This window comes from Brienomyrus brachyistius, chromosome 16 (assembly GCF_023856365.1).
Source record: "Brienomyrus brachyistius isolate T26 chromosome 16, BBRACH_0.4, whole genome shotgun sequence".
Classification (NCBI taxonomy): domain Eukaryota; kingdom Metazoa; phylum Chordata; class Actinopteri; order Osteoglossiformes; family Mormyridae; genus Brienomyrus; species Brienomyrus brachyistius.
In genome coordinates this window covers 16,475,336-16,501,415 of record NC_064548.1, presented here as the reverse complement: position 1 = coordinate 16,501,415, position 26,080 = coordinate 16,475,336, and the positions used below count along the sequence as shown (strand labels likewise).

The window sequence follows — 26,080 nt, the reverse complement described above, 5'->3', positions numbered from 1 at the left end:
TGGATTGAATTGTATTTCACCAGTTGGTCACCACTGGTCTAGAACTTTAATAATTAACTTACAATGTTGATACTTAGAAGACTTTTCATTACATTACAAGTCTTTACATTAACTGCACCATCATCATGAATTCATAATGCATTCATAGAACATTCAGTGCACCTTCATGATGCATTCATAATGCATTCGTAATGCATTCATAAAACATGCAAAAGCAGCATGTAAGTCAGCATGTAACACCTAACACATTTTAACAGCTTTAACATACATTAATAACAAACAGTATGACAATAAACATTATAACCATGTAACCATATAATGTTTGTTATACTCTTATATAAAGTTCTGTTTACTCTCAAGTCTACAGTATTTTTGCTTTGACTTCCAAGAAGTAATGCAAAGATAAATACCAGCATCTTATCATCCTGCATGTGCTGCACAGTGATAAGGAATTCATTGGTCTACATTTAGCTCAGTTGAGTCCTTGGGTTTTCAGACTTGTACTGATGTTCATAAGAACTGTTTGTCAGCTATAACTCATTTACTAAAACAACCAAAGACATCACAGGTAGACGAAGGAACATAAAATGGTTTCTGTCCAGGGCTTTTGCTTCATTAAAATGAAGCACAAACCTGTCAATGTTTCTTTGGATGAAGGCTTTCGTTAAGCTGCTTTTACTTCCACAATCAGTTGCATGAAACAATCTTCTCTATAATCTTCTCTTTCTCATTCGGATTGTACAATATTACTCATCTGCTTTTCGTTTAGTCACCTGTATGCTATTGAATGTGTTTCATCCCCTCATCACAAGCTGCTATGTCATTTTTTTTAATGGCACAAACACTTAGTCACTTTTCATAACCATTTGCACCAATAATCTGTTATTTTATTATATCTATTACAATAATCTGTTACTTTGATAGATTTATTTTGTTATTCTGTTTGCACTATTACTGCTATTCTTTTTAAGCTCTTTACTGCCTCCTCTTTATTCCTCTCGTTGCACTGAGCATGTTTAATACAAAAGAATTTGCCTTGGGATAAGTAAAGTTCTTATCTTAAAAAGGAAATGAAGGAGATCGGAGGAATGAGATGGAATGTATCTACATGGAACCCTGCTGACTTGTTTACGTGAAGGGAAGACCACACAGCAGTGATTAATGTGTGCTGTCCACTGCCCACTTGTTTAGCCCTGAGGCAGTTAACATAGTATCCAATGTAAGGGGTGATGACAGCATGTAGAAAACCCACGCAGTGAAGGTGCAGAAGCCTCATTTCCTTCCTACCATAAATAGGCTTCATGTATGACTGAAATGTTTTTTTTTTCGTATTCATTCTTAACAGTTTGTGTGCAACATTCTACGTATTCGGAGCTGTTGTGCCGCCTCAGTCATCCGCTCATCCATCTATTTTCACTGGCCACTTATCAAGCGTGAGGTTGCAGCGAGCTTGGGCCCAATCCCAGGAAGCACAGGTCACATCCTGAACAGGATGCGAGTTTATAACAAGCCACGCAGATGCACAAGCGTGCACACACACACAGACATGCAGCCACCTACACACACATAAAAGACAATTTAAAGACACCGGCCCAACTAATTCCCTTGCACCGCTGTTGGATACCAGGCCTATATGAAGGAACTGATACAGACAGAGGGAGGACATACAAACTCTACAGAAATAGGACCGAGATGGAATAAAATCCCCTGTCCAGGAGGTGTGAGGCCATCCCTCAATCCATGCCACTGTAATTATTTACCAAATCACTCCTCTGTGACCTGTAATTCCGCATGTGACAAATGAACCCACAATATTTTGATCTATAAGCCTAAACACTGCAAGACAATGTGGACACTAGGGAAATTATCACACTGGAAACTTGTATGTTGTGATTTAATGTAAGGGAATGTGCCACCAAACATGAACCGAAAGGGGCGGATAAATGTGTGTTTCAGTCTGTGACACCTCCCAGCCCTTCATTGCACCTCAATTATAATGATGCTGTTTTTCTTTACTTTCGACCTCAGGTAGGTGACATCGTGCTGGTGAAGGAAGATGAGACCTTCCCCTGTGACCTCATCGTCCTGTCCACGAGTCGGCAGGACGGCACGTGTTTCGTCACTACTGCCAGCTTGGATGGGGAGTCCAGTCACAAGGTGAGACTCGGCTTGGATTACCGTATCCTGGAACCTCTGTAGAGGTGATATGACATCACAGTATAATCACAATTTGTGCACATGCACGATAATCACCAGGGCTTTAGATGACGGGCAGAGATATTTATCTGGACGCTGACTTTTCCGTACTTATACCGAATCCGTACAGCTCACTAACTTTGGACCGTCACAATATACCTCTCATTAATATTTCAGGTGCACTACTAATCTGCTGATTGGATTGTGTGTGTAGTTAACACCCGTATAGTCCCAAAAAACCAAGGTCCGGACACATTTTCATGCCCGTAATCTAAAGCCTTGTAATCACTTAGCATTTGTCTGTTTACACTCATAGCAACACCATCAGCTTATTTGACACACTATTTATTTATATTGTTCAGTGCCTTGTGACCGCTGTCTGTGAAAGGTGATCTGTCAATACATTTTACTTACTTACTATTGGTAAATAAGTTCTGTTAGGCTATAGTTTATTTTGGGTACATTTCATCTCCTTTTTTTTTGCTTTATATTAAGTGCAAATGTTTCAAATAATTTCAATAATGTGCAGCCCTACCTGAAAGGTTTTGTCGTGCACCCTGCAAGTCAAGTGACGTTGCTTAACTGACTGCATGATGGCTTGATTGCTTGTATGGTGGTTTAATTGACTATATGATGATTTAACCGATGCTATAAAAATAGCAAATAAGAAGGACACTCATCTAGGTTTGTCTTTAAATGATGACTGGCAAGCTCAGTGCAACCCAAATGAAAATGCCCTATTGCAAAGCATTCTGCCATAAATTAAGGTAATTCCATTGTACATGAAGAATAGGCCAAATGAGGCCTTTGTTTAATGGATGTGCTGGGGTTGGGTTAGGTTATAGTGGTGTTGTAAAAACACGAAGCAGTGTATCATTCCAGCACCTCCTACGATCCAGAAGGATGTATCAGATGCAATTAGTTCATTCATTACTTCAATGCAGTGCCAGGTTTGGCATTTTTGATCACAAGATTCCAGTGTTTAAATGTGTTTCCCACTCATAAGAAGTCAACAAATGCAGTGAAATGTAATTAAAAAAATGCTATGAAATTTAAACCTCTTAATTTTATGGTGTATTAACTTTACAGCAATTTCAATCAGGGAGAAGTAAAATCCTAACCTGATGCATCTTGCAAATATTACCTCAAGAGGAAATAAATCAGAAACATCTGGACGGGGCCTCTCTTGAAAGGGAGGGAGTGATTTCCTGGTGCGAGAGAGTCTTTACATCATTCTCTTCATCATCAGCGAGGGAGTGATGGAGGCAGAGTCTCTATCTCTTTAGACCTCTGGTACCAAGATGTGCTGCTCTGACTCGCTTGTTATTCCTCTCTTGTTGTCCCCGTCTGGTCACACCATCTCCGCTCCACAAAGACCTATTATGCTGTGCAGGACACCAAGGCCTTTAACACTGAAGAAGAGGTGGACACACTAAGGGCCACCATTGAATGTGAACAACCACAGCCAGACCTTTATAAGTGAGTGACATAATTCACCTCGCTGAGCCTCTTAAAAAATGACGGCGTTGAATATATACATCCACACACCGCATCCTGCTCAAGTCATACGATCTGTCATTAAATTTGCATGAGCGAGTGTACTCGTGGTGAGTCATTAATCGAAAGCTGAACGTCTGAAGCTAGCAGTATCACACACACACACACATTTTTAATTTTTTGAGGGGACTCTCCATTTCTATGGGGAAAACTCTAATCACGACGCAACGACCTTAACCCCTACCCAGCCCTAACCCTAACCATAAGTAACCAAACAAAATATGAGACCTTAATTGGCATTCACAGATCTTTGTAGGGACCTGAAAAATGGTCCCCACAGTGTCAAAAATAACAAGTTTTTATCACATTGTGGGGGAAATTTGGCCCCCACTATATAATATAAACCTAATCCACGCACACATGCAAGTTGGTCTTCCTGTCTAAATGTGCACCATCCATTCATTTCTATGGGAAAACCCCTAATCCCAATCACGACACCCTTAACCCCCACTCAGCCCTAACCTTAACCATAAGTAACCATCCAAAATACAAGACTTTTGGCACTTTTACTATTTATAGCTAGCTATATTTGAGTTTTATAAAATTGAGGTTATCAAATGGGGACCTGAAGAAGTGTCCCCAAAAGTAAGGAAGTTTCAGGTTTTACTGCACTTTGGGGACATTTTGGTCCCAAAATGTGATATTTGCAACCCCCCCCCCCCCCACACACACACACACACATGCCAAGAATAGTGCACAGTTTGTAGTGATTATGCAGTTCTGTTGCCAGCTGAACACACACCTGTTTTAATTTCAGATTTGTGGGACGCATCAATATTTATCTGGATGGAAATGAGCCCATTGCAAGGTAAATTGATTTGTTCCCTTGCGTCTGTGGTAGGAAATCACTTTTAAATTGTAGTATTTTATACTATTCAGGGAAATAATTCAAGTGATTCTGATTTCTGTGCATATGGGTATGATGTCTGGTACTTTGTAGTAACATTTTGGGAGCTTATTATAATGATAAGTACATTTTTGGGGAGTCAGGGCATGTGTACTTAAATATTGTTTTTTAAATGCTTATATGCCATATTCTTATAACGGTTTGTCTTCTGATCAATATCCCTAATAAAACCTATCACTTAATTTTAAATGGTTTCTCAAGGATTCATTTGGTTGGATTGGGTTTCTTTGGGTTCATCATACAGCACAAGTGAATCCAGGTTGGGATTACGGTTGCATCCCATAAGTCCAAAGTACAGAGGGTGACTCTAGGTCAGCTTTGCTGACAAGCAGACAGACAGAACCGCGAGCGTGAGCACTGGCATCAAAGCAATTCAGGCATGACCTCGCATGAGCAGAGACTCATTCGAAGGTGTGTCACTCACTTCCTTCAGCCTTACCGACAGCAGTCTTTGCTTGAGGACGTTTATCATACTCTGTTCAAGACCCCTAGGCAGATTACAGACTGTCTGGAATCCACACCCCTTACAATGTCCCCCTTACAGATATGAACCCTGTGCCATTTCTGTTGATCTAACCAGCATTAAAGATGCTTCAGATTCTGAACAATTTTTGTCGCTTTATAAATACGGTTTATCGGAGTGCAGCTTTATTCTCAGGAATTAGTTACTGGATTCACGACTGATAAGCAACTTGTGTTAACTGCACGCCTTCACGTCCAAGAAATATATCTTAAACCCAAAATAATCTTTTGCACAGTTTGTAAGATTCTAAAAAATTTTTGTCAGATTTTTTTCTAATACTTGACATTTTCTGTCCTTGACCTTCATTAAAATCCTGCTGTTGTGTGAGAACCAGCTGTAAGAACTGATTCAATGCTAGACAGTATCTGCCGGATTTCACTGTAGGTATCTAATAACCTGTACAGGGACTTGAAGGTGAAGGTGTTTGGGAAAAAATCTTATTTTAAATCTTATTCTAATTTCAGACCTTTGGGGTCAGAGAATGTGCTTCTGCGAGGAGCGACACTCAAAAACACAGAATATATTTATGGTAATGTACTGCTGCATAATTTTACGCTTACTAAATTTACTGTACTCTGAAATGAGGCCATTCAGAAAGAGTGAGACATATTACAAGCTGGCTGACGTGATTTTCCTGAGTAACTGAGAGTCAACTGAAGTCTTGAAAGATGAGACCAAGACACAAGCCGTGATTTATGAAGAAGAATGTCCTCAGCAAGCCGATATATATGCTCACAAGTCTGTAGATGGGCTGGGATGAACCTTCGTTGATATTATTTTATGGTCACTGCAAACGTGGGTAAGCCTCTGTCATGGGGTGGATGTTATTATAAATAACATGGCAGATCATTGGGGTGGCATGTTGGTGCAGTGGTTAGCACGGTTGCCTCACACCTTGGGGACCCACGTTCAAGTCTTTGCCTGGGATACGTGTGTGGAGTTTGCATGTTCTCCCCGTGTCGTCGTGGGGTTTCCTTTAGGTACTCTGGTTTCCCCCCACAGTCCAAAGATATGCTGAGGTTAATTGGAGTTCCTAAATTGCCTGTAGGAGTGCAAGTGTGAGTGAATGGTGTGTGAGTGTGCCCTGCGATGGGCTGGCCCCCCATCTTGACTTGTGCCCATAGCTTCTGGAATAGGCTCTGGACTCCCTGCAGCCCAGAAGGGTAAGACGTTTGGAAGAAAGATGGATGGCAGATCATCATACTGGATTTCTCCCTGGGACACCTCTCTCTCTTTCACAGCTGTTGCAATATACACAGGCATGGAGACGAAGATGGCTCTCAACTATCAATCCAAGTCCCAGAAACGCTCCGCTGTTGAGAAGTAAGACTGCCGTTGCTCTTATCCACCGTCCTGCCACTCATTGTAATACATGTCTGCTAGGTGTCTTCAGGTGAGGGAGCAGACCATCGGCCACAAGGTGTAAGGTTTTAAAAATCAGGCACACTTCAGAAAAAGGCACATATACTGCTGGGGGAAAATGACATACTGATATTTTCAGGTAGTGCTGAAATTTTTATCAAAGGGTCAGTAATAAAGCAATGAAAAGATGATTCAGATTTTTTCTTTATCATTTTCTTTCTGCATCTACTTTCTCTCAAGTGCCTGAAATGAAATGTGCCTCTTTTTTCATTTTGATTTTTTCATTTGCAGTAACGTGCTTAATGCAGATCATCTCAGCCAGTGGATCATCTGACATTTTAGTCTAAACATATTGGAAATGACAAAATAACAGGCATTCTATGACTGCTACCGAATAGCATTAATAACATCTGTTGTTTACTACTGCTGAAAGGTGAATCATGTGCCTTTAATCGAGTTGGTTCCTCACAGTCACCTGTCCCAACTTCACCAATATTCCACTCGGCCCAATCAGGTCCATTCAACCTCATAGCATCTATTTACTATGCAGTTTGGCAATAGATGTAATTTCTCTGCTTTGTCCTTATTGTTGGTGCAGATCCATGAATTCGTTTCTGGTTATTTACCTGTGCATCCTGATCAGCAAGGCTCTGATCAATACTGTGCTGAAGTACCTGTGGCAGGCTGACCTCAATCGGGATGAGCCCTGGTACAATGGAAAGACCCAGTCCGAACGGCAGCGACACGTGGTGAGACATTAGATCTCAGTCAGCTCCTTGAGTGTTTGATTCTGGTTTGTGTGTGTAGCCCTCTGAAAGTGTGCCCTTTGACCTCAGCATTTCCGGAACTCTCTTCCACAGCTGATCAGGGCCTTCACCGACTTCTTGGCCTTCATGGTCCTGTTCAACTACATCATCCCCGTGTCCATGTACGTGACGGTGGAGATGCAGAAGTTCCTCGGCTCCTATTTCATCAGCTGGGACGAGGAGATGTTTGACGAGGAGCTGGGGGAAGGGGCACTGGTCAACACGTCGGATCTCAATGAAGAGCTGGGGCAGGTAGAGACATGGGAGGGAAAATGGGAGGGGGCATGATGGATTTTTGGTGTGACAAGGTGCGAAAGTTAGCAATAGTTAGTGCACTGAATATGCATACAGCTCCACAGTTTATTTTAGCCAAGACATTTAGTTGCTTAATCGGATGCTCAACGTTCCTAGATTTATGATTATTTGCAGGCCAGAGAGGAAGAAAGTCCCATCCTGCAGCTCTCAGGGACAAGGGCAATGTTTCCATCAGGGAGTTCAGTACTAGCTGTCCTCTCTGTCCATACAGGTGGAGTATGTATTTACGGATAAGACGGGAACCCTGACTGAAAACAACATGGAGTTTATTGAGTGCTGCGTTGATGGGCTGGTCTACGTGCCTCATTCGGTCTGCAATGGTCAGACCTTGCCTGGAGCATCAGGCACTGACGTGATCGACTCCTTGCCTGAACCGGCAAAGAAGGTGAGGGGAAGAGCACCCCATGATGGATGTCATTTTGACATTTCAGGGAAACACATAAGGAGAGTGGGCATTTATACTGAGTAGTTTAGCTCCAGAGAGTAAAAGTCCAGACCAAGATTTTGTTTCAACCAACCAGGTATGTATTCTGTGACTCTTTGTCTTAGTTCAGGTGCTGCATCCTTCGAAGTACGCGGTCTATGAAGGTACTAACTTTGTAGGCTGCGATCATCGAAGATTGAACAGAAAGTGTTGTCAAGTGGGAAGGTCTAGCCCACAGATTTCCTACAAATATCCTATTTGCGTTGCCAGCTGTTCCCACTGTTTCCCTTGAGTCATGAAGCGCTGCTCCTTTTGCCTACTGGGACACACCCACTTTACCTGTGTGCAGTGAATCTTGGGATATGTTGGGCTGCAAAGGATCCGTCAGGAGACAGCTTTGTCGCATCGCTGTGATGCAGATGTGTCTTTGAATGCTGCATTAGAAGGATGCAACCCCTGAATTCAGACACAGCCCTAATACTCAAGTGGTTGGTTGAAAAAAAATCTTAGTCTGGACTATTACTTTCCAGGCCTGAATGGAATGTTTAGAAGTCACTGTTGCAGAAAAACATTTGTACAACTTCAAATGATGACTGTGAATGTGTGTCTGTATGTGGTCTACCGGTGTGTTTTGGGGACTGCGACCTGTTTTGATTTGCTAGTCTCCGATGACCCCACACCTGTGTGTCCTGATACACCTGCAGTGACTTTACATTTTTAAATTTGTCTGATCTATGTGTACTTGTTTATTTTGTGTTAATACTGTGTGTCTTGTTTAACAGTACAGTAAAATCTCGTTATAGTGGACTTGGTTATAACGGAATATTGTCTATAACGGACGAGGTCCACTGTTCCTGGCCGTGTTCCTGGCCTTTCAGAACATGCAGAAAAACTATCGGATATAGTGGACTCGCATATAACGGAATTTCGCTTATAATGGACAAACAATTTGGTCCCCAGGGCCACTTTTAGCTGTAGTTTTGTTCGGCTGTAACGGACATGCAGGCTCCGCCTACAAGACGCGTGGCGTGCCGGTGATATCCAGCGCAGATACGTAGTCGGGATTGTTCATACTGTAGTCACACATCTGGTCAGGTAAAGCTGGATTACTACATGTACAATATTATAACCTATACCACAAGTGTGTCTGCTGGGGTGTGGCATGAGTAAATGGTGTCCTGTGGTTGTGTTCTGGGCTTACAGCAACTCTGGATATAATGGACTTTGGATATAACGGACTGTTTTGCCAGATCCCATGAAGTCCATTATAATGGGATTTTACTTTATAAGCTTGCTGTGTGCACAAGTATCTTATCTTATGGAGGTGTTTTAGGCTCTGACACCGATAACCTCTATAAGGTTCTGTGATGCCAGGGTGAGATGGGTCTGCACAGGGGTGCCGTAATGGGGGGAGAGGGTCAGGATGATTCCAAGGGCCCCTGAGTGACATAACTGGATTGGTCTGGATTCTGGGCCAGTATTATATGCTTTCATGGAGTCCAAAATTTCTAGGGGTACTCTTGGGTCTGCGTTGTGGGCTGTTTGTGTCCCTGTTCCAACGTCCAAAACAACCAGTGTTACCCGAAAGTGCTGGTTTCATTGTACGTGATCGTGCTGTGCCTCACGGTGCAGTTCCAATGCTTTCTGTCTCTTGTTTATCCACCATCCCAGGAGAACGAGGAGCTGTTTTTCCGGGCCCTTTGCCTGTGTCACACAGTTCAAGTCAAGGAAGAAGAGACAGTCGATGGTATCAAGAGGGGCATCCACCAGGGCAAGGGTACCTCCTTCTACATCTCCTCCTCACCTGATGAGGTGGCCCTGGTGGAGGGCATGAAGCGGTGAGAGATGTTCCTCACCTTCTGCGTGCAACAGCAAATGTGGGTGGTTTATGGCTGAGCGGGCTTGGATGCTGTGCTTGTGATGTGAAGGTCATTGGTTCAGATTCCAGCAAAATTTCACTGCAGGGCTCTTGAACAAGACCCTTAACACCCCCCCCCAATTGCTCCAAGAGCTGTCTTAAGTTAAAAGAAAAATGTGCATCGCTTTTGGTAGAAGCATCTGCTAAGTAAATGTTAAGACTTTGTTCATATCAGATTAATTCCTGCTGTAGGTGAATTTTGATATTCCTGTACTTTTGGGGGAAGTGCTGTTCAGTTGTTTGTATTGTATTCATCTGGGTGCGTCTTATCCCAAATGATTTATCGCTCTTGCTTGTCTAGGCTGGGCTTCACCTACCTTCGTCTGAAAGACAGCCACATGGAGATCCTCAACAGGGAGGAGGAGATCGAGAGGTAATTTGGCTTTTTTCATTTACTGCATTTCAATGCGAAGAATCTATAAATAGTTTGTAGAATAGCAAAGTACCAAAAAAAAAACATTTAATACCTTGAATATTATGATATGCGCACAAGGGTATTGCAGACCCAGAGCTGTCAGGGCACTAAAAATATAGCTAAGCTGCTCTGTGGTGATTACTTCTGCCAAATCTAAGTAGTCTAGATTTGTCCTGCAGGACTGATTGCAAGCAGTAATGCATCCACTGCAGATAACTGCATCCACTGCACTAAACAATGTCTACTGTTCAACAAGCTTCATAGCAAGAGCTGCGGTTTATGCGCCAACAGGCTGCCGGCGGCAAATACTCGCTAACATGGTTCAGGAAGAGTACAGCCTTCTGAGATATCTTGCTTATTTTTATCCTAGATGCATGCAGGAAGCATATCCTACCTTAATTCCAGGCCTGGCCTTTCCTGCTGAGCTAATTACAGTGGCTATGAGCCGGGTGTCCTGTGAGAGCCAACGTAACCCTGGCACATTACCAGCTTCACACTTGCTGCAGGTGTTGCATTCAGTAGTTGTCCTCGCTGACCCGCCGCAGGCCCCGTCTGTCCTGGGACATAGGAGAATAAAGTGATCCGATCCATTTACGAAACTACGAGACACCTGGAGGATGTCTCTGCCAAGCCCTAGCGCTTCCGTCTGAGTTTAGTAGCCCTTTGATGAACATCTGCAAAATGCTGAGTCAGGAGTCATGTCTTCCCAGGGGAGTACGGAGGCTCGTGTCTGTTTTAGGGTTTAGCTAGTGAGCAACGTATGCAAAGAGCCAAGCTTCCTCCAGAGCCCTCGAATTTGACTCACGCCGCCCTCTCTGCTTCTCAGGTTCGAGCTGCTGGAAGTTCTGAACTTTGATTCTGTTCGGAGGAGGATGAGTGTTATTGTGCGCTCTGGAACAGGTACGACGCGGAAATACGGATGGGCTGTGTTCACCTGCATGTCCTTTGTATAACTACAGCACCGGTCACAAGTCTGGACACACCTGTGTTTCATGGATTTCTCTCTATTTTAGCTGTTTTCCCACCTTATAGCACAAGGCCTTAAGAAAATAAAGTAATAAATATCAAATATTGCAGTGACTAAGTGAAGTGTTCAGCATCTCAGAATTTTCTCAAATTTTAGATCTTCGATATAGCCCCCTTTTGCTTCTATGACAGCACTGCATTCTTTCAACCAGCTTCAGGATGGATTGTTTCTTCACCAATACTGAAGGATTTTCCACAGGTTCTGGGCACAAGATGGCTGCCTTGCTCTTACTCTTCAATCCTACTCATTCCAAAGCAGCTATATAGGGTTTAGGTGGGGGGGGGGAGGGACTGTGGGGATCAGCTCATCCATCACAGCCCTCCATCTCTTTCCCTGTTTACAAGATATTACAGTACTTACATAACCTTGAGGGTCATTACATTGTTGAAAAACAAATGATTTTCAGCAGGTGTGTTCACACTGTTGACTGGCTCTGTATAGGAAACCCCAGACAGCAGGTCTGCTTCCACAAACAGTGTGAAATAGCATTTACATGTTTTATAGGCCAGCAAGTGGTTTCATACATTCACTGAAGCCAAATCTGTGTAAGTGGGTCGAGAGGCACAACACGTGCTAATGAATGATAAATGCACCGACGCTGACCCTCGTGCTTTTTCTTTCTGTCTTGCTCAGGTCAGTACTATCTGTTCTGCAAAGGCGCTGACTCTTCCATCTTTCCCAGGGTGGTCTCAGGAAAAGTGGACCAGATCCGTGCTCGTGTGCAGCACAACGCCGTGGTAAGGCGGGAGCGAGCCGAGATGCTGATCTGCCGTTACGTTTTTGACGGCGGGAATGATCGGAGATGCGTATCTGTCGATGCGATTCGTCAGTCTGTTGCCACGTGTCAGACAGACACCGGATAATTTGAACCTTTCTATCTAGTCTTTTGACAGTTTTAGCGGTTTCTTGAATCAGTATGATTAAATGAGAAGGTACAGAAACACCTTCTTACCTAATGCCTTCCAGTCAGAGTCTATGGCTGGTTTGGAGTAGGTGTGATTCTGTAGGTCAGTGGGGATGGCTCTGGAACTGGCAGGCTATGGGGGTGGGGGGTGGGGAGTTGCTGCATTTTGAGTGCATGTATGTTCACTGTTGGCACTCGTAATGACCTGGTTCGGTTGTTGGCCAATTGTCCCCATGGTTACGGCAGAACGCAGTTGGCAGCCTGCGAGGACACGTGACCCCATTGGATGGCCTTAATAATCAGAAGTGAAATGGGCAGATTACAGTAGTAACTTGGTATAAGGATAAACGTAAAATGATGTGTCATATTTAAAACTCTATGATACTGATAGTTTTAATATTCTTTGGTGGCAGTTGGGGGGGGTGGTATTATATTGTCACATGATGGTTAATCTATTATGCTAAATAAACATCAAACTGACAGTCAAATAAAATATTCAGAGTGTAACTATTGCAAATGTTCACCAAACATGATCACTAGTATCACTTTTCCCACGTATTTATTTTTTTCCAGAAATACAACTCCGTTGCCTTTCTTGAAGGAATCAGGGATCACTATTTTATAATTCTAGTGACCAGTGCACAATTACTGTAAATTTCTGTAAAGCAATTTTCGACAACTCTTAGTGTAAATTACATAGATAGATAGATAGATAGATAGATAGATAGATAGATAGATAGATAGATAGATAGATAGATAGATAGATTGATTGATTGTTTCGTTGGTTGGTTGGTTGGTTGGTTGGTCAATTGGTTGGTCGATTGATTCCATTAATCCCCAAGGAATAATCAAGGATTAACCCACATGCATAATTTTTACTTGCAGGAAGGTCTGCGGACTCTCTGCGTTGCCTACAAGATGTTGAGCCCAGCAGAGTATGAAGAAGTCTGCCACCTTCTGAACAGCGCAAAGCTGGCCTTGCACGCGCGGGACAAGAAACTGGCCGAGGCTTATGATGTAATCGAGAGGAACTTCATCCTGCTGGGGGCCACTGCAGTGGAAGACAGGTTAGCTTGTTTGGAGGAAGATGCAGAAGCTCAGCTGTGCTGCTGGTTCAGACCTGTGGAAATGCAGACCGGATGCTTTTCATTATAACTACAGTATCATTGAGGATTTCAGAGTAATGGGGGTCACCGGGTTGGCCTGGGCAGTATTACGGTATATGTTTGAAACTCCACCCCCTTCTTGGCAAATTATTATTGGGAAAGGATGGAATAATGTTGCTTTTAAAAATACTGTAAAAGTATCGTAAACCGTGAAATTATTTGTCTGAGTGGTACAAAGGTGTTAAAAATGACTGTTCAAACCAAGTGTTGGTTGGGGTTCTGGCCATAAAGCTTCTGGTTGGCTAGTTATAACATAGCTGGATAGAATAATTACAGATCTCTGGAACATTGCCCGTCATTCGCGGACGTCAGGGAGCTGTTGTTCATTTGTGAGAGATTTTCCGGAACTTTTGAGAGCTGCGTATCTTTCGCACTGAGATGCTAACTGGACAGGAAGCTGACAGTGCAGAGACATCCAGGGCTAACCAAAGAATGAGGCACTACGGATTTTACTGACAACTCGGTTGCCTACATGTGTTTAGCCCGTGCAACAACGCTAGCAAGAGACAATGGTAATGAATGAAGGAACCATGAGGAATTTTCCAAACAATCACAACTTCTAAATCCAATACTGTAGTCAGGGCCCACCTTTAATTGCACTGCTAATCAATGGGGTTCTGCTGCAGGGCACTGTCTTCAACACTTAATGAGTAACTGCAGTAATTATAGGACAGATTGTATCCATCCTTCCTTGGGAATCATTGGTTTGTAAATGCTATTTATTCCCATCAATGCATGTGTACAGTCTGCTCTGTTGTTAATTAACGGTACAAGAAAGCTACGCAAAAGTCACCAGTCTAACGTTATTTACATGGAAATAATTTATAGTTCTCTGTCGCACAGGATGGATACACAAGCTCTCCTGTCCAGTTGTTGCAGACTGCAAAAAAAGGCTCGAATTTACCATTCTGCAGATGATTAGTACTCACTCGTGTTCCTGCGCCAGGAGTCCATTTAATCAGGAAGTGGAAATGCCTGCTGCATGGTGATGTACAGTATATCACGTAGCACAGAGACTGAGAGAAGCACTGGTGTGCTGACCCCTGATACCTCATGGTACTCTGTCATTATGATAAGCGTCATTACTGTAGGTCCAATCACTCATGACTATAGCTGTGAGAATTTTAAGACAAGCCCAGAGTTTTTTTAAGCTTAGCCCTGAGAATTTTATCCCTGATAGCAATCTTCCTTCAAAAACAAAAAAAAAATATCAAGCTACAGGTAAATTTGACTTAGCCGCTGACCTTTTCAACAGCGAGAAACTCCCCCGGTCATTTTACATCCCACAATCGCAAGGAGTCACCATCATGCACCATTTCCCCATTAGAATGCTGATGAACAGAAGGAAGACTACTTGGCCCACAAGCCTCAGAGGTTTCGGGCCGATGGCTGTTTCAGCAAACATTTCTGCAGAAATGATGAGCTTTTCTTTGTGAACGACTGAATGAATGTCACTTATTCTTGGAGTCTTGGAGCTGGCTGATGACCCAGCTGAGTTTTTAGCTCCTGGCTATCTGTTGGGAGATATTTTGTTGAGTGTTGTGTCACTGGTAAACAGTGGGAGGTGCTATGCTGCAGTGGGTAGGATTAATTTAGGAGTTTAATGCCCCGTGAATTCCAGATTATTACTCCATTGAAAATGGCTGCTTTAGATCTTTCAAGAAGTAGCTACTGTTTTAGGCTGAATTTAAAAGAAAGGAAAAAGGTACTATGGAAATTTATACCAATTATTTAGTATGGGGTAAGCCTACATGCAGGAAGAAAATAGTTTGAGACACCCAAGATGGCATGATCAGCATTGTTTCAGCTGATCTGCAGTGGAAATACAAAATCCACATATTTTAATTTAAATTGGTTTTTCGTGATGTAAAGCCAGCAATCAATACAAATCATGTCAGATGTTTCCATCACTAGTGTCAGTTACAAACAACACAATTAAGGTGAAAAAGAAACATAATTAGTAGGACAAATATATTAGGAAATAAAAAGAAACTTACAGGCCCCTGGTTGCATAAGATTGTGCATCCCCTCCTTTACCTAACATCTTGTGGAAGCCCCTTTGGTACAGCAGCATGTCTTTGTGACTAAGTGCCTGTGAAGTTTGCACACTTGGACTTTGCAATTTTATTCCACTCTCCCTCGCAAAAAACGTTCTTGCTCCTTCAAATTGCCAGGAGATGTCCTGACACAGCCCTCGAATGTAATTCCACAGGTTATCACAGGGCTCTGACTCAGCTGCACTTTGATCTTTCTTTTCAGAAGCCATTCCTTGATTGACTGGGTTAGGTGAGGAAAATCACACTTATATAACCACAGCGTTGTAGGTTTAGAGATTTCAGTTATTTATTCCACTAATTATCCATTGGCTTTCCCTTGATTAAGGTGTTTAAAACTTAAGGGTGTGCCCAAGCTTTTTTGGGACCCTAAGCAGAATTTGATTTATCTAGTTGAAATTTATCATTTTGCTTGCCAGTCTGACTGGGCTGGTGGCATTGAGTGAGCCTGAGGTAGACTTGTTCTATCCACTATATATGTAGGTTCCGAAGTACATTATGGGTGGTGCAGTGGTAACTTCTGTTGTCTCACACCTTTGAGACCAAGGTTCAAGGCTCTGCCTATAGCCCCCTGTGTGTGGAGTGTGTTCTCAGTGATGGGTTTACACCCCTTCCTGGGTTGTTCCCTGCCTTGTACATATAGGCTCCAGATTCCCCGTGACCTGGAATGGCACAGATAGCTGCAGAAAATGATGGAGAAGCTGTTATATTATGTCTTTCACATTTACTCATTTGACACATTTATCCAAAGTAACAGGAAGGGTTATCATTTATGGGGAATCCCAACCTTGATATTATTAGCACAATGTTCTTCTTCTTATGCTACAGTCTGCAGTGTTTGCTAACCTTTCCAGTCCAAACGGCACCCCCGCAGGCTTCAGGACCAGGCAGCCGACACCATCGAGTCGCTGCACCAGGCCGGCATCAAGGTGTGGGTGCTGACGGGGGACAAGATGGAGACGGCGGCGGCCACCTGCTACGCCAGCAGGCTGTTTCGGCGCAGCACGCAGATCCTGGAACTAACCACCAAGCGCACGGAGGAGCAGAGTCTGCATGACGTGCTGTTCGAGCTGAGCCGCACTGTGCTGCGTCAGCGACGGAGCATGCTGCGGGAGAGCCTTTCGGGGTGCGTGCATGGCCTGCAACTGGCGCTGCCTCACACACACACACACACACACACACACAGTCGTGTAATCTTTTTGGGGGCCTCTCATTCATTTCTATGGAAAAAATGCTAATTCTAACTATTTAACTATTTAACTACGACCTTAACCCCACCCAGCCCTAATCATAACCATAAGTAATCAAACAAAATACAAGAGTTTTTGCATTTTTTACTTTTTTATTGTAGTCACGGATTTTTATAAAATACAGGTTTCCCATATGGGGTAGAAGAAAAGATAAGGTAAAAAATGGGTTTTCACCACGTAATGGGTCACATTTGGTCCCCACAAGGTAAGGTATACAGTACCTGGACACACACACACACACACCCACGAAGAACACCTCTTGGTTCCCAAACCTCTGCTTGGGGGAAAACTACAGCTGTTCCATGTATTTGTTCAACATACTGAGGTACCGATTACCCGACCAACGTACTGTATACTAGTGGGGGTGTCCAATGAGTACATGGATATATTGAATGGGTACTGAAAAGCTAGCATGCTTTGACAGAAATCATAGTTTTACACCCCCATAAAAACAATTTAAACATTTCTTTCCGCAGTACTATATGTGTACTATATACTGTACATCAAATTAATTATACAGTGCCAGTCAAAAGTCTGGACACAACAACTGAAAATCATTTGTTTAACAAAACGATAATGACCCTAAGTACACCTCAAGGTTACGTATAAATAAGTATTATCTTGTGAATAAGGAATGAGGTGGAGGGCTGTGACAGATGACCTGGCCCCCACAGTCCCCCAACCTGAACCCCGTACAGCTGCTTTGGGATGAGTTGGATCAAAGAATTAGAGCAAGTCAACTTTAAGACTTTTTAAGACTGTTGGAGAAGTTTTCTAGGTGGTGACGTCTGGAAGGTGGTTGAGAGAATGTGTGTGTGTGTGTGTGTGAGTCTGCAATTCTGTCATCGAACCCAAAGGGGGCTATTTTGAAGAGTCTTACATTTCAGAATATTTCCAGATCTTGAACTCCTTTCTTAATTGCTGCAGTATTTGATATGTATTACTTCTTTGCCTTGAGGCCTTTTACTATATGTCGAATAACATAATCAAAATAGAGATAAATGCACTAAAACCAGGTGTGTCCAGACTTTTGACTGGTACTGTATATACTAACCGGATCTTTCAGGGTCTTCATTAACCCTCTTATGCCCTGTGCGTTGTCAGTCTCTCCAACGACTTCCAGGACTATGGGCTGATCATCGACGGCGCGACGCTTTCAGCAGTGCTGAAGCCATCCGAGGACGGCAGCTCGGGAAGCTACAAGGAAATTTTCCTGGATATCTGCCGGAATTGCAGCGCCGTGCTGTGCTGCCGCATGGCACCCCTGCAGAAAGCGCAGGTCTGCCGTCTCGTCCCGGTGTATCTGGAAAGCGAGCCGCCCATCCATCTTCCTACCGCTTATCCAGTACGGGGCTGGATCCTATCCCGGGCAGACACGGGGCACACGGCCGGGTGACACCCAGAACGCTACGGTGGCTTAGCACAAGGCAGGATGTTTCTTGCCAGTTGTACTTTAGGACCTTTTTATATTATTGATATTTCTCATATGTTGCCTGAGCCTTTACATGCATGCATGTCTGTGTCGTGATATATAGCTGGGGGGCATGATGGGGGTGAACCAGGGGGGAATGTGAGGTCCAGCAAATGGCCTTCGCTCCGCTTTGTCTCCCATTAATAGACTCACAGTTCCTTCAGAGAGGTTTTGGAAGAACTTCTGCTTGTGGAAGAATGTCTGCCCAACAGGCTAATTAGGCACTAGGTGTAGCCACCAAAGAGAATGGGGGAGAGAAAGAACAGTGTGAGAAAATAAAACATTTTCATGCTATAATGCACCTTCTGCAGAGATTTGCATTGTCTTTAGTTTCATTGCTCATGCAACAACAAAGGGAAAAAATGATTAAATAGCAGTGAACCTTCTGATGAGGCGAGTGATCATGAGTCGCTAGTCTGCTGTAGGTGTTCAGTGGGTAGTTTGTAGCTTAGCCCTCCAGGGTCGGTCTTCTCATGTTCTGTGCATTTTTTTGTGTGCTCCCTTGGTTGCCTGACATCCCATCCAGGGTGTAGCCCAGCCTTGTACCATATGCTGCCTGGGACAGGCTCCAGGCCGCCCACAACCCTGACCAGGTTAACTGGTTAGAAGATGGATGGGTGGGTTACATATGGGGTCACTCTCTCCCTTCAGAACATCCCACCCTGGGGTTACCTCTCGACTTGTGTTTTCCTTGTTTTATTCTGAAAATGCTTCTAATGCTCATTTGCACGGTTGCAAATCGTTCAATAACCGAAGAACAAATTTCCAAAACTCAGTCCATTGTTTGTTATTTTTGAGACCACCAACGACTTAAAGTCAAGGTTCTCCTCATATGTTACAGGATTGGGAACCAAAATTCACCTGGTGCTCAAGCAATCCAGTGAAGAATTTTCATTCATTTTCCTCAACCAACTTAATCCATGTTATTGTTCTCAAAATATTATATGTTCTCAAAAATGTATACTGTGTATTGAGTGAGTTCTGGAAATTTGATCTTCAATTTTGTTTCCAGTAAATGTTTGTCACTCCAGTAAACATCAAAAGAAAATTATTGGAGAGCTTCCCGGTTTTCCGATACCATCTGTTATGCCTCTGCATTCTCCCTGTGTGAAGATAGCGAGGTGTCTAAATTACAAACATGAACATTTATATATTTTTTTATTTACAGATTTTTAGCACTGAACCAGTATTTCTCATTCAAATACCAGTGTCTGATCTCCTAACCAAGCCATCCTGAACTATTGTAGTCCCGATGCTGATGCCGCAGAGAGGATTCAGATGATGTACTGGATTGTTTCAGATCGTAAAGTTGATAAAGGCTTCGAAGGAGCGGCCCATTACCCTGGCCATTGGGGATGGGGCCAACGACGTCAGCATGATTCTTGAAGCTCATGTGGGCATCGGTGAGTGTGATCATATGCGTGTCCCATAAAATGACTGAACGGTGGGAAGGGGGGGTATACAGGAGATAGCTGCTCTAGCCATATCTTAAGTCTGTACTGTATCGGTCCGCTTTATAGGTATTAAATACACTTTCTGCAGAGGTTCAAGATTCATAATGAACACGATTAGCCTTATTGACCCCTTCTCTCTTTTTTGATGATTCTGTTTTCAGGCATTATGGGTAAAGAGGGTCGTCACGCAGCGCGGAACAGTGATTACGCAATCCCCAAATTCAAGCACTTAAAGAAGATACTCCTAGTACACGGACATTACTACTACATCAGGATTGCTGAGTTGGTGCAGTACTTCTTTTACAAGGTAAAACAAGCTGCGTGACGTAGATTGATAAAGAAATGAACAGCAGCATAGATATTACGCAGCACAGATCAGCCCCTTCTGTTTAGTAATATGTTAGTATCTCATATTGCAAGCATTTACTGTGTTGTTTGTGTTTAGTCTTGTTAACACAGTGTTTCCCAGTGTGGTTCTCAGGGACCCGCTGAAGTCTGCATTATCGCTCTCTATCGGGGGCTGGGAGGGAGTAAAAAGGTGGACTGTCAGTGGCTCCCCGAGGACCGGGTTGGGAAACACTCATTTAATATATCCATCCATCTTACAAACACTTTCAGACATGAGGCAACGTTACTACCTACTGAACCATGCCTCCTCTGTTTAATACGTATGTGTAATATAAACATACAGATGTATTCAGGTATTTCTGTGTCAAGATTTTCACTCTGTTTCTCTTTGTCACTCTGTCCAGAATGTCTGTTTCATCTTTCCTCAGTTCCTCTATCAGTTTTTCTGCGGTTTCTCACAGCAGGTATGTGCTCCAACAGATAACATGCACTAAAACCCTAACATATCGAACATATTCAATATTGCATAATTCTCAATGCAGGACAGAGTCTGTGTGTATGTGTGTGTGTGTGTCTGTATTTATGTGTGTATAATTTATTTATGCCTATATACTGCCCCCTTTGCCCACGTTATTTAAAATGCCTCGCTTTAATGGTGTGTCCTCCCTTTTAACGTGCATTGAGCACCTGTCCCTTAAAAGCTTCAGTTGTGCACAGGACTGCCTGGGATTGCCTACTTTAACGTTCTTGGTTTCGACTGATCGTCACGGTTCTTCCTCCTCTGGGGACACCATCATAATTCAGTTATCAGATTAGCGGCCGTTGCGTCGAGTATAATCCTACTCGCGGACGATTCGATGTACCCCGCTGTGCTCCAAAAACGAAACTGCCAGACTAGCCTGCATCTGCTGTTGCGGTGTACTGTTCTTGTCGGCTGACGCGCTGCCCTCCACATCCCTGTCTGCTCAGCCTCTGTACGACACGGCCTATCTGACGCTGTACAACATCAGCTTCACCTCCCTGCCCATCCTGCTCTACAGTCTCATTGAGCAGCACGTCAGCATAGACATCCTGAAGAGAGATCCGTCTCTGTACAGGTGAGCACTTAATAGAGGATTTTTAAAACCCATCTAGCCAGCCTCCCCTGTCCCCCCATTCAGATTTGCTTTTTGCTTCTCTGACTTGGAAAAGAAGAAAATCCCAGATCATAAATCCATCCCTTTACAACTTTTGTATGGGGTGAGTGTTGTAGTGCTGATTTGTGACTAAAGCAAAGTTAAATCCCTCTCGGATTGCCTGCGTATTCGAAGGATCTGCTTTTGTGTTAAACTGGATTGGTGAAATAGTGCAGGCAGCCCATTGGGACGGTTACAGTTAATCCAGCATCACTACTGAAAGGAGTTTAATGGAGATAATGGTGGACAAGGGGATGAGTTCCCTGTGCATTTCTCCTTCCTTCCTTTGACAGCAGCAACCTGCAAGGCTCACGTCCCAAAAGAAGTTTACTTTTGCTGAACTTTTCCGCTCTTGGCTTATTCCTCCAATGGTTTTTCAACGAAGACTGTAATGTTTACGCTTGAAAATGTTCTCTATTTAGAGATGTTTCTACTTTCTATTTCAGTACTCGCCATTTGTGGATTTGTGCTTTTAAGCGAATTTTATATCCGGCAAGAGCTTTTTTTGGCTCCTTGCTGTTTTAAAATCAATAGAAAATGGGCCACAACCCCTTCACAGTCACCAAGCTCGCAAGCCTGGCCACTCTGCTAAGCTGCAGGGGCTTAATGACCGATGAAAAACTATTTTTGTTATTTGCTGAGATGGTTAAAGATTTTGCCAAGGTGAATTTCGTTCATTGGCATGATTGTGTCAGTGTCGGGCACTTGGAGGAAGCTGACTGATGAAGCACTCTGGGCTCTACCACAGCACTGTTAATCAACTCTGAACTCTGGGTTCTACCACAGCACTGTTAATCAACTCTGAACTCTGGGCTCTACCACAGCACTGTTAATCAACTCTGAACTCTGGGCTCTACCACAGCACTGTTAATCAACTCTGAACTCTGGGCTCTACCACAGCACTGTTAATCAACTCTGAACACTGGGCTCTACCAAAGCATTTTTAATCAACTCTGAACTCTGGGCTCTTGATACGGACATAACTTCTGGATTTTTTTGCCAGTTTTCAAATCATTTGTGTCTCCTGCAGGGACATCTCTAAGAACTCCCTCTTATGCTGGCGGATCTTTATCTACTGGACGTTCCTGGGGGTGTTTGATGCTGCAGTCTTCTTCTTCGGGATTTACTTCCTTTTCGACGACACCACTTTCACCAGCAATGGACAGGTAAGGTGAGAATGCCGCAGAGGTTGCCCACCAGAGGGCTACAAAGAAGTGGAGAAACAATAACTTTAGGGGGTTTCTTCCTAACGACAATCCTTATAAAACAGATTACGTTGTACCCTAACTTCTCCCTGTACCTCCGTTTAGCAAAAGGCCAAATAGGAGACATTTCTAACAGTGCGTGGCATTGTTAGCAGGCATTGTTAAAGAGGCGAACACGTGATGCTGTTGCTACCAAAAGTCTCGCACATTCAGGCACTCATTCAAAGGGGACTTCTCATCCACGTTCGTGCCGCAGTAGCTGGTTACGTTGAGGACATCTGTCTTATCCTTTATTTATATCACATTAACCTTTTTGAATTTTTTTCCGCTCAGTTTTTTTTTTTCAGTTTCAACATCCTGATTTTTACTCTTTTTTTTCTTCTTCCTCCTATTTTTATTATTGTTGTTATTTGTTTTGCCGTTTTACTTCTCTTTCTTTCCTCAGCTAATGACCGCCAACACACAAATGGTAAGCCTGTCCCTCTCTGTCGGTTTCCTGTTTTGGTTTCGCCGTTTCCCCCCATAGTGCATCTGTCCCTCACATTTCCTCTTGTACATTTCTTTTCCTTCTCCGCCCAGTTTTCCCCACACCCTGCGGTTGGCGTAGGCAACCCCATCCATGTCTTGCTGTTTCATTGTGGTAGTTTCCGTAACGTAGGACCACGTGTTGTCATCATGCGTGAAGTGTAATACTGGTTACCATACGTGTAGTGTGATGGTAACCGATGAAACCATGTAGCGCTTGTAGGACACATCTCTACTAACTTCAATGGCAAAAGATAATTCAATGCAAAATTGCAGAGGTGCCCTTATATCATATGGTACATCACTCTGTGTAAGTGATGCTAAAGGGTATCCATTAAAATATCGATGACTGTATAATCAATGTTTCATAATTATGCATAATATATATGCATTCAAACTTTAAGTAAATAAACTTCAGCTGAATCTGTTTTATTGATTGGTTTTGATGTACGTGTTCAAATGGAGCAAACACTAATAAAATGACCAATCTTTTTGGTAATGGTAAGTTAAGGCCCATTAACTCCTTGCATTTCCTGAATTTCATTTGCCTTTGAAATGATCAAGCGTAGTTTTCATGTTATTTGTTGGAAAACACAGTAAGAGCACAGACAGTGATTAGTATGTAGTATGTTTACAGTAATTAGAGCCCCATTTATAGTGTAAATGTTCTTTCAGGGGCAATTGAGTCAATACGGTAAATTACCAGAACAAGTATGTATTCTGCCATTAGGACAGCAATAGTGTTATAGGTTTTGCACTTGGGGCAAAATTGACCTTTCTAATAGTCAACAGTAACAGGGACTTGTGACGTTCTTTTCTGTTTTCTGCACCATGGTTTTTCAAAAGTTCAACATCGTAGGAAGAACCCTGACCTGAACTTGACACTAGTTAAATTGGGCAGTGCTGCGATGTGTCCTTTTCGTTTCAGTTTTCTTTCAGTGAAATAGTCAGGGATTGATTATCATGATTTGGAATCGTGGAACATTTTGAAGTGAAACTGCAATGTGCAAAACAGCATGAACCTCCAGAATAGGCAATGCCCATCACTGCGTGTCCAGTCTAGCCTGGAGTCGATCCCAGGAAGCACAGGACACATGGCAGGGGAAGACCCTGGGTAGGATGCCAGGGTAAACACAAGCTGTCAGCACATTTGATAGAGTACTGAGTAATTGTATTCAAGATCAATATAAAATAACCATTGAACACAGTCAAAGCAGCTCAAGGTTAAAACTAGCATCAAACGCTAAATGAAACATTTACAATGCAAATAGTTCACAGGAGATTTGTAGGGCGGTTCTAGGTCAGAAATGTTTCCCAGTGTACCTGCTGGCGAGATTAGTTTTTATGAACCCTTGGTTTTAGATGTGACATATAAATTCGGGTTTGGCGCTCACAGTCGCCCCGCTGGATGCTGAAGTGCAGAAATGAGGTGTGTCATGTGCTAATTGGCGTGACAGATTAAAAGCGACGCCGCCAGGCCAAGATCGCTCTTTGAAATTCAATTACCGAAGAGGAGCTGGAGTGCACTGAGGAGCTGTGTGTGCACACAGGCTATCAAATGCGTTTTTTCACAGGCCGTTCGGGTTTAATATGCAGCGGCCTTTCTGTTCTTTTTCCTCATTCAAATGAAGTTTTTCTCTTCATGCCGCCGGCCGGAAGCCTCATTATTACACACGTTGCGTTGTGTTTGTTCTTACAGATGTTTGGCAACTGGACGTTTGGGGCACTTGTCTTCACCGTCTTAGTCTTCACCGTCACGCTAAAGGTAACTCCCTTCTCTGCACCCAGTGCGTATCACGGCATTAACATTGCACCAATGTCACTTCATTGGTTTATTTTTTTCTTTCTTGATTAATTTCAGCTGGCCCTGGACACGCACTACTGGACGTGGATTAATCACTTTGTCATTTGGGGTTCCTTACTCTTCTACGTTGTCTTCTCGTTGCTGTGGGGAGGCATTATCTGGTACGTTTCTCCTTCATATGTGCATTTGCAATCTTCACATTTCCGTAATTGCAAATTAATCGGCTGACATGCAGGGCTGAGCAGAAGACTGCAACTGCCAAACAAAATAGTTCTTTGTTGTTGTAGAACCATGATTTCATGTTTTACACCTAAACCCCACCTAAAGTCACCCCAGAATTTTCAGCTACCAATATGCCTTATGTGTTTGTTATCCTGTCTACAAGCAGACCATGTTTAACTAGTTATTCTCTTGCTAAATTATTTAATTATGTTAAATGAGCTGGTGGTGAAATTTAATGAATAAAATGGTTAAGATGCTCCTAAAGAGAGGTTTGGGAGACAAAGCTGTGGTCTTCATGCCATCCAACAAGATACCAGTAACTTTTTGAAGAACAGAAGAATGTCTTTAATCGTGTTACTGTTCATTTGCATATATTATAATATTGTATTTTTTTCTAAACATTTATTTGACCGTTTAAGACTGTACTTTTTTATTATTTCATATTTGTTTTGTATGAAATGATAAATCTGGTATTTTGGAACTGACCATAATTTGGGTATGAGTGGGTTTGGAAAATGATTGCCTCTGTCTCCCCCTACAGGCCATTCCTGAACTACCAGCGGATGTACTACGTATTCATGCAGATGCTGTCCAGCGGGCCGGCCTGGCTTAGCATCATCCTGCTGGTCAGCGTTAGCCTGCTACCCGACGTGCTCAAGAAAGTGCTCTGCCGGGCCTTGTGGCCAACCACCACCGAGCACATCCAGGTGACCAGGATGTCCACTTTCTGTTACAATTATATTTTATGTGTATTTTCCTGTATTTAGGAAGTGATTTTAAAGTACGGTTATTATCTAAATTTTTATTTTCCACTTTTTGATATATTTATTGGGTGGTTTTATTCTCTGAAACATGTTTTCATTAAAAAAAAATCAGAATTATAAAGTATTGGTAGAAACATAAATCTACTTAAATAAATAAATCTGCCAAAATGAATCTGAAATAAATCTACCGATATTTTATAAGAAGATTTTGGAGAGTGAAATAATTTTCTCAGTTGGCTTTTAGACCCTTGCTCTTTAGACTTTCCTTCTGTCCTTCCCTCCTTGAAT

General features: G+C 42.9%; 1 protein-coding gene across 5 annotated transcripts in view; it reads left to right on the top strand.

The window, feature by feature from the left end:
* The window catches only part of LOC125709790 (phospholipid-transporting ATPase IH-like), a 66,943-nt gene that overhangs the window by 31,098 nt on the left and 9,765 nt on the right, over positions 1–26,080 (top strand). For 3 of the 5 annotated variants that reach the window (XM_048978645.1, XM_048978643.1, XM_048978646.1), the window contains exons 6-29: positions 2,029–2,157; positions 3,572–3,675; positions 4,511–4,561; positions 5,648–5,712; positions 6,425–6,506; positions 7,144–7,294; positions 7,406–7,603; positions 7,878–8,051; positions 9,762–9,928; positions 10,310–10,381; positions 11,250–11,323; positions 12,084–12,187; positions 13,240–13,421; positions 16,449–16,700; positions 17,929–18,103; positions 19,596–19,698; positions 19,911–20,056; positions 20,502–20,561; positions 21,067–21,194; positions 22,303–22,438; positions 22,923–22,946; positions 24,702–24,767; positions 24,864–24,967; positions 25,570–25,735. In XM_048978645.1, the coding sequence (XP_048834602.1) occupies positions 2,029–2,157; positions 3,572–3,675; positions 4,511–4,561; positions 5,648–5,712; positions 6,425–6,506; positions 7,144–7,294; positions 7,406–7,603; positions 7,878–8,051; positions 9,762–9,928; positions 10,310–10,381; positions 11,250–11,323; positions 12,084–12,187; positions 13,240–13,421; positions 16,449–16,700; positions 17,929–18,103; positions 19,596–19,698; positions 19,911–20,056; positions 20,502–20,561; positions 21,067–21,194; positions 22,303–22,438; positions 22,923–22,946; positions 24,702–24,767; positions 24,864–24,967; positions 25,570–25,735 (2,913 nt within the window). The remainder of the gene's footprint in view (positions 1–2,028; positions 2,158–3,571; positions 3,676–4,510; positions 4,562–5,647; positions 5,713–6,424; positions 6,507–7,143; positions 7,295–7,405; positions 7,604–7,877; positions 8,052–9,761; positions 9,929–10,309; positions 10,382–11,249; positions 11,324–12,083; positions 12,188–13,239; positions 13,422–16,448; positions 16,701–17,928; positions 18,104–19,595; positions 19,699–19,910; positions 20,057–20,501; positions 20,562–21,066; positions 21,195–22,302; positions 22,439–22,922; positions 22,947–24,701; positions 24,768–24,863; positions 24,968–25,569; positions 25,736–26,080) is intronic. The other 2 variants (XM_048978644.1, XM_048978647.1) reach the window with 1 other exon arrangement.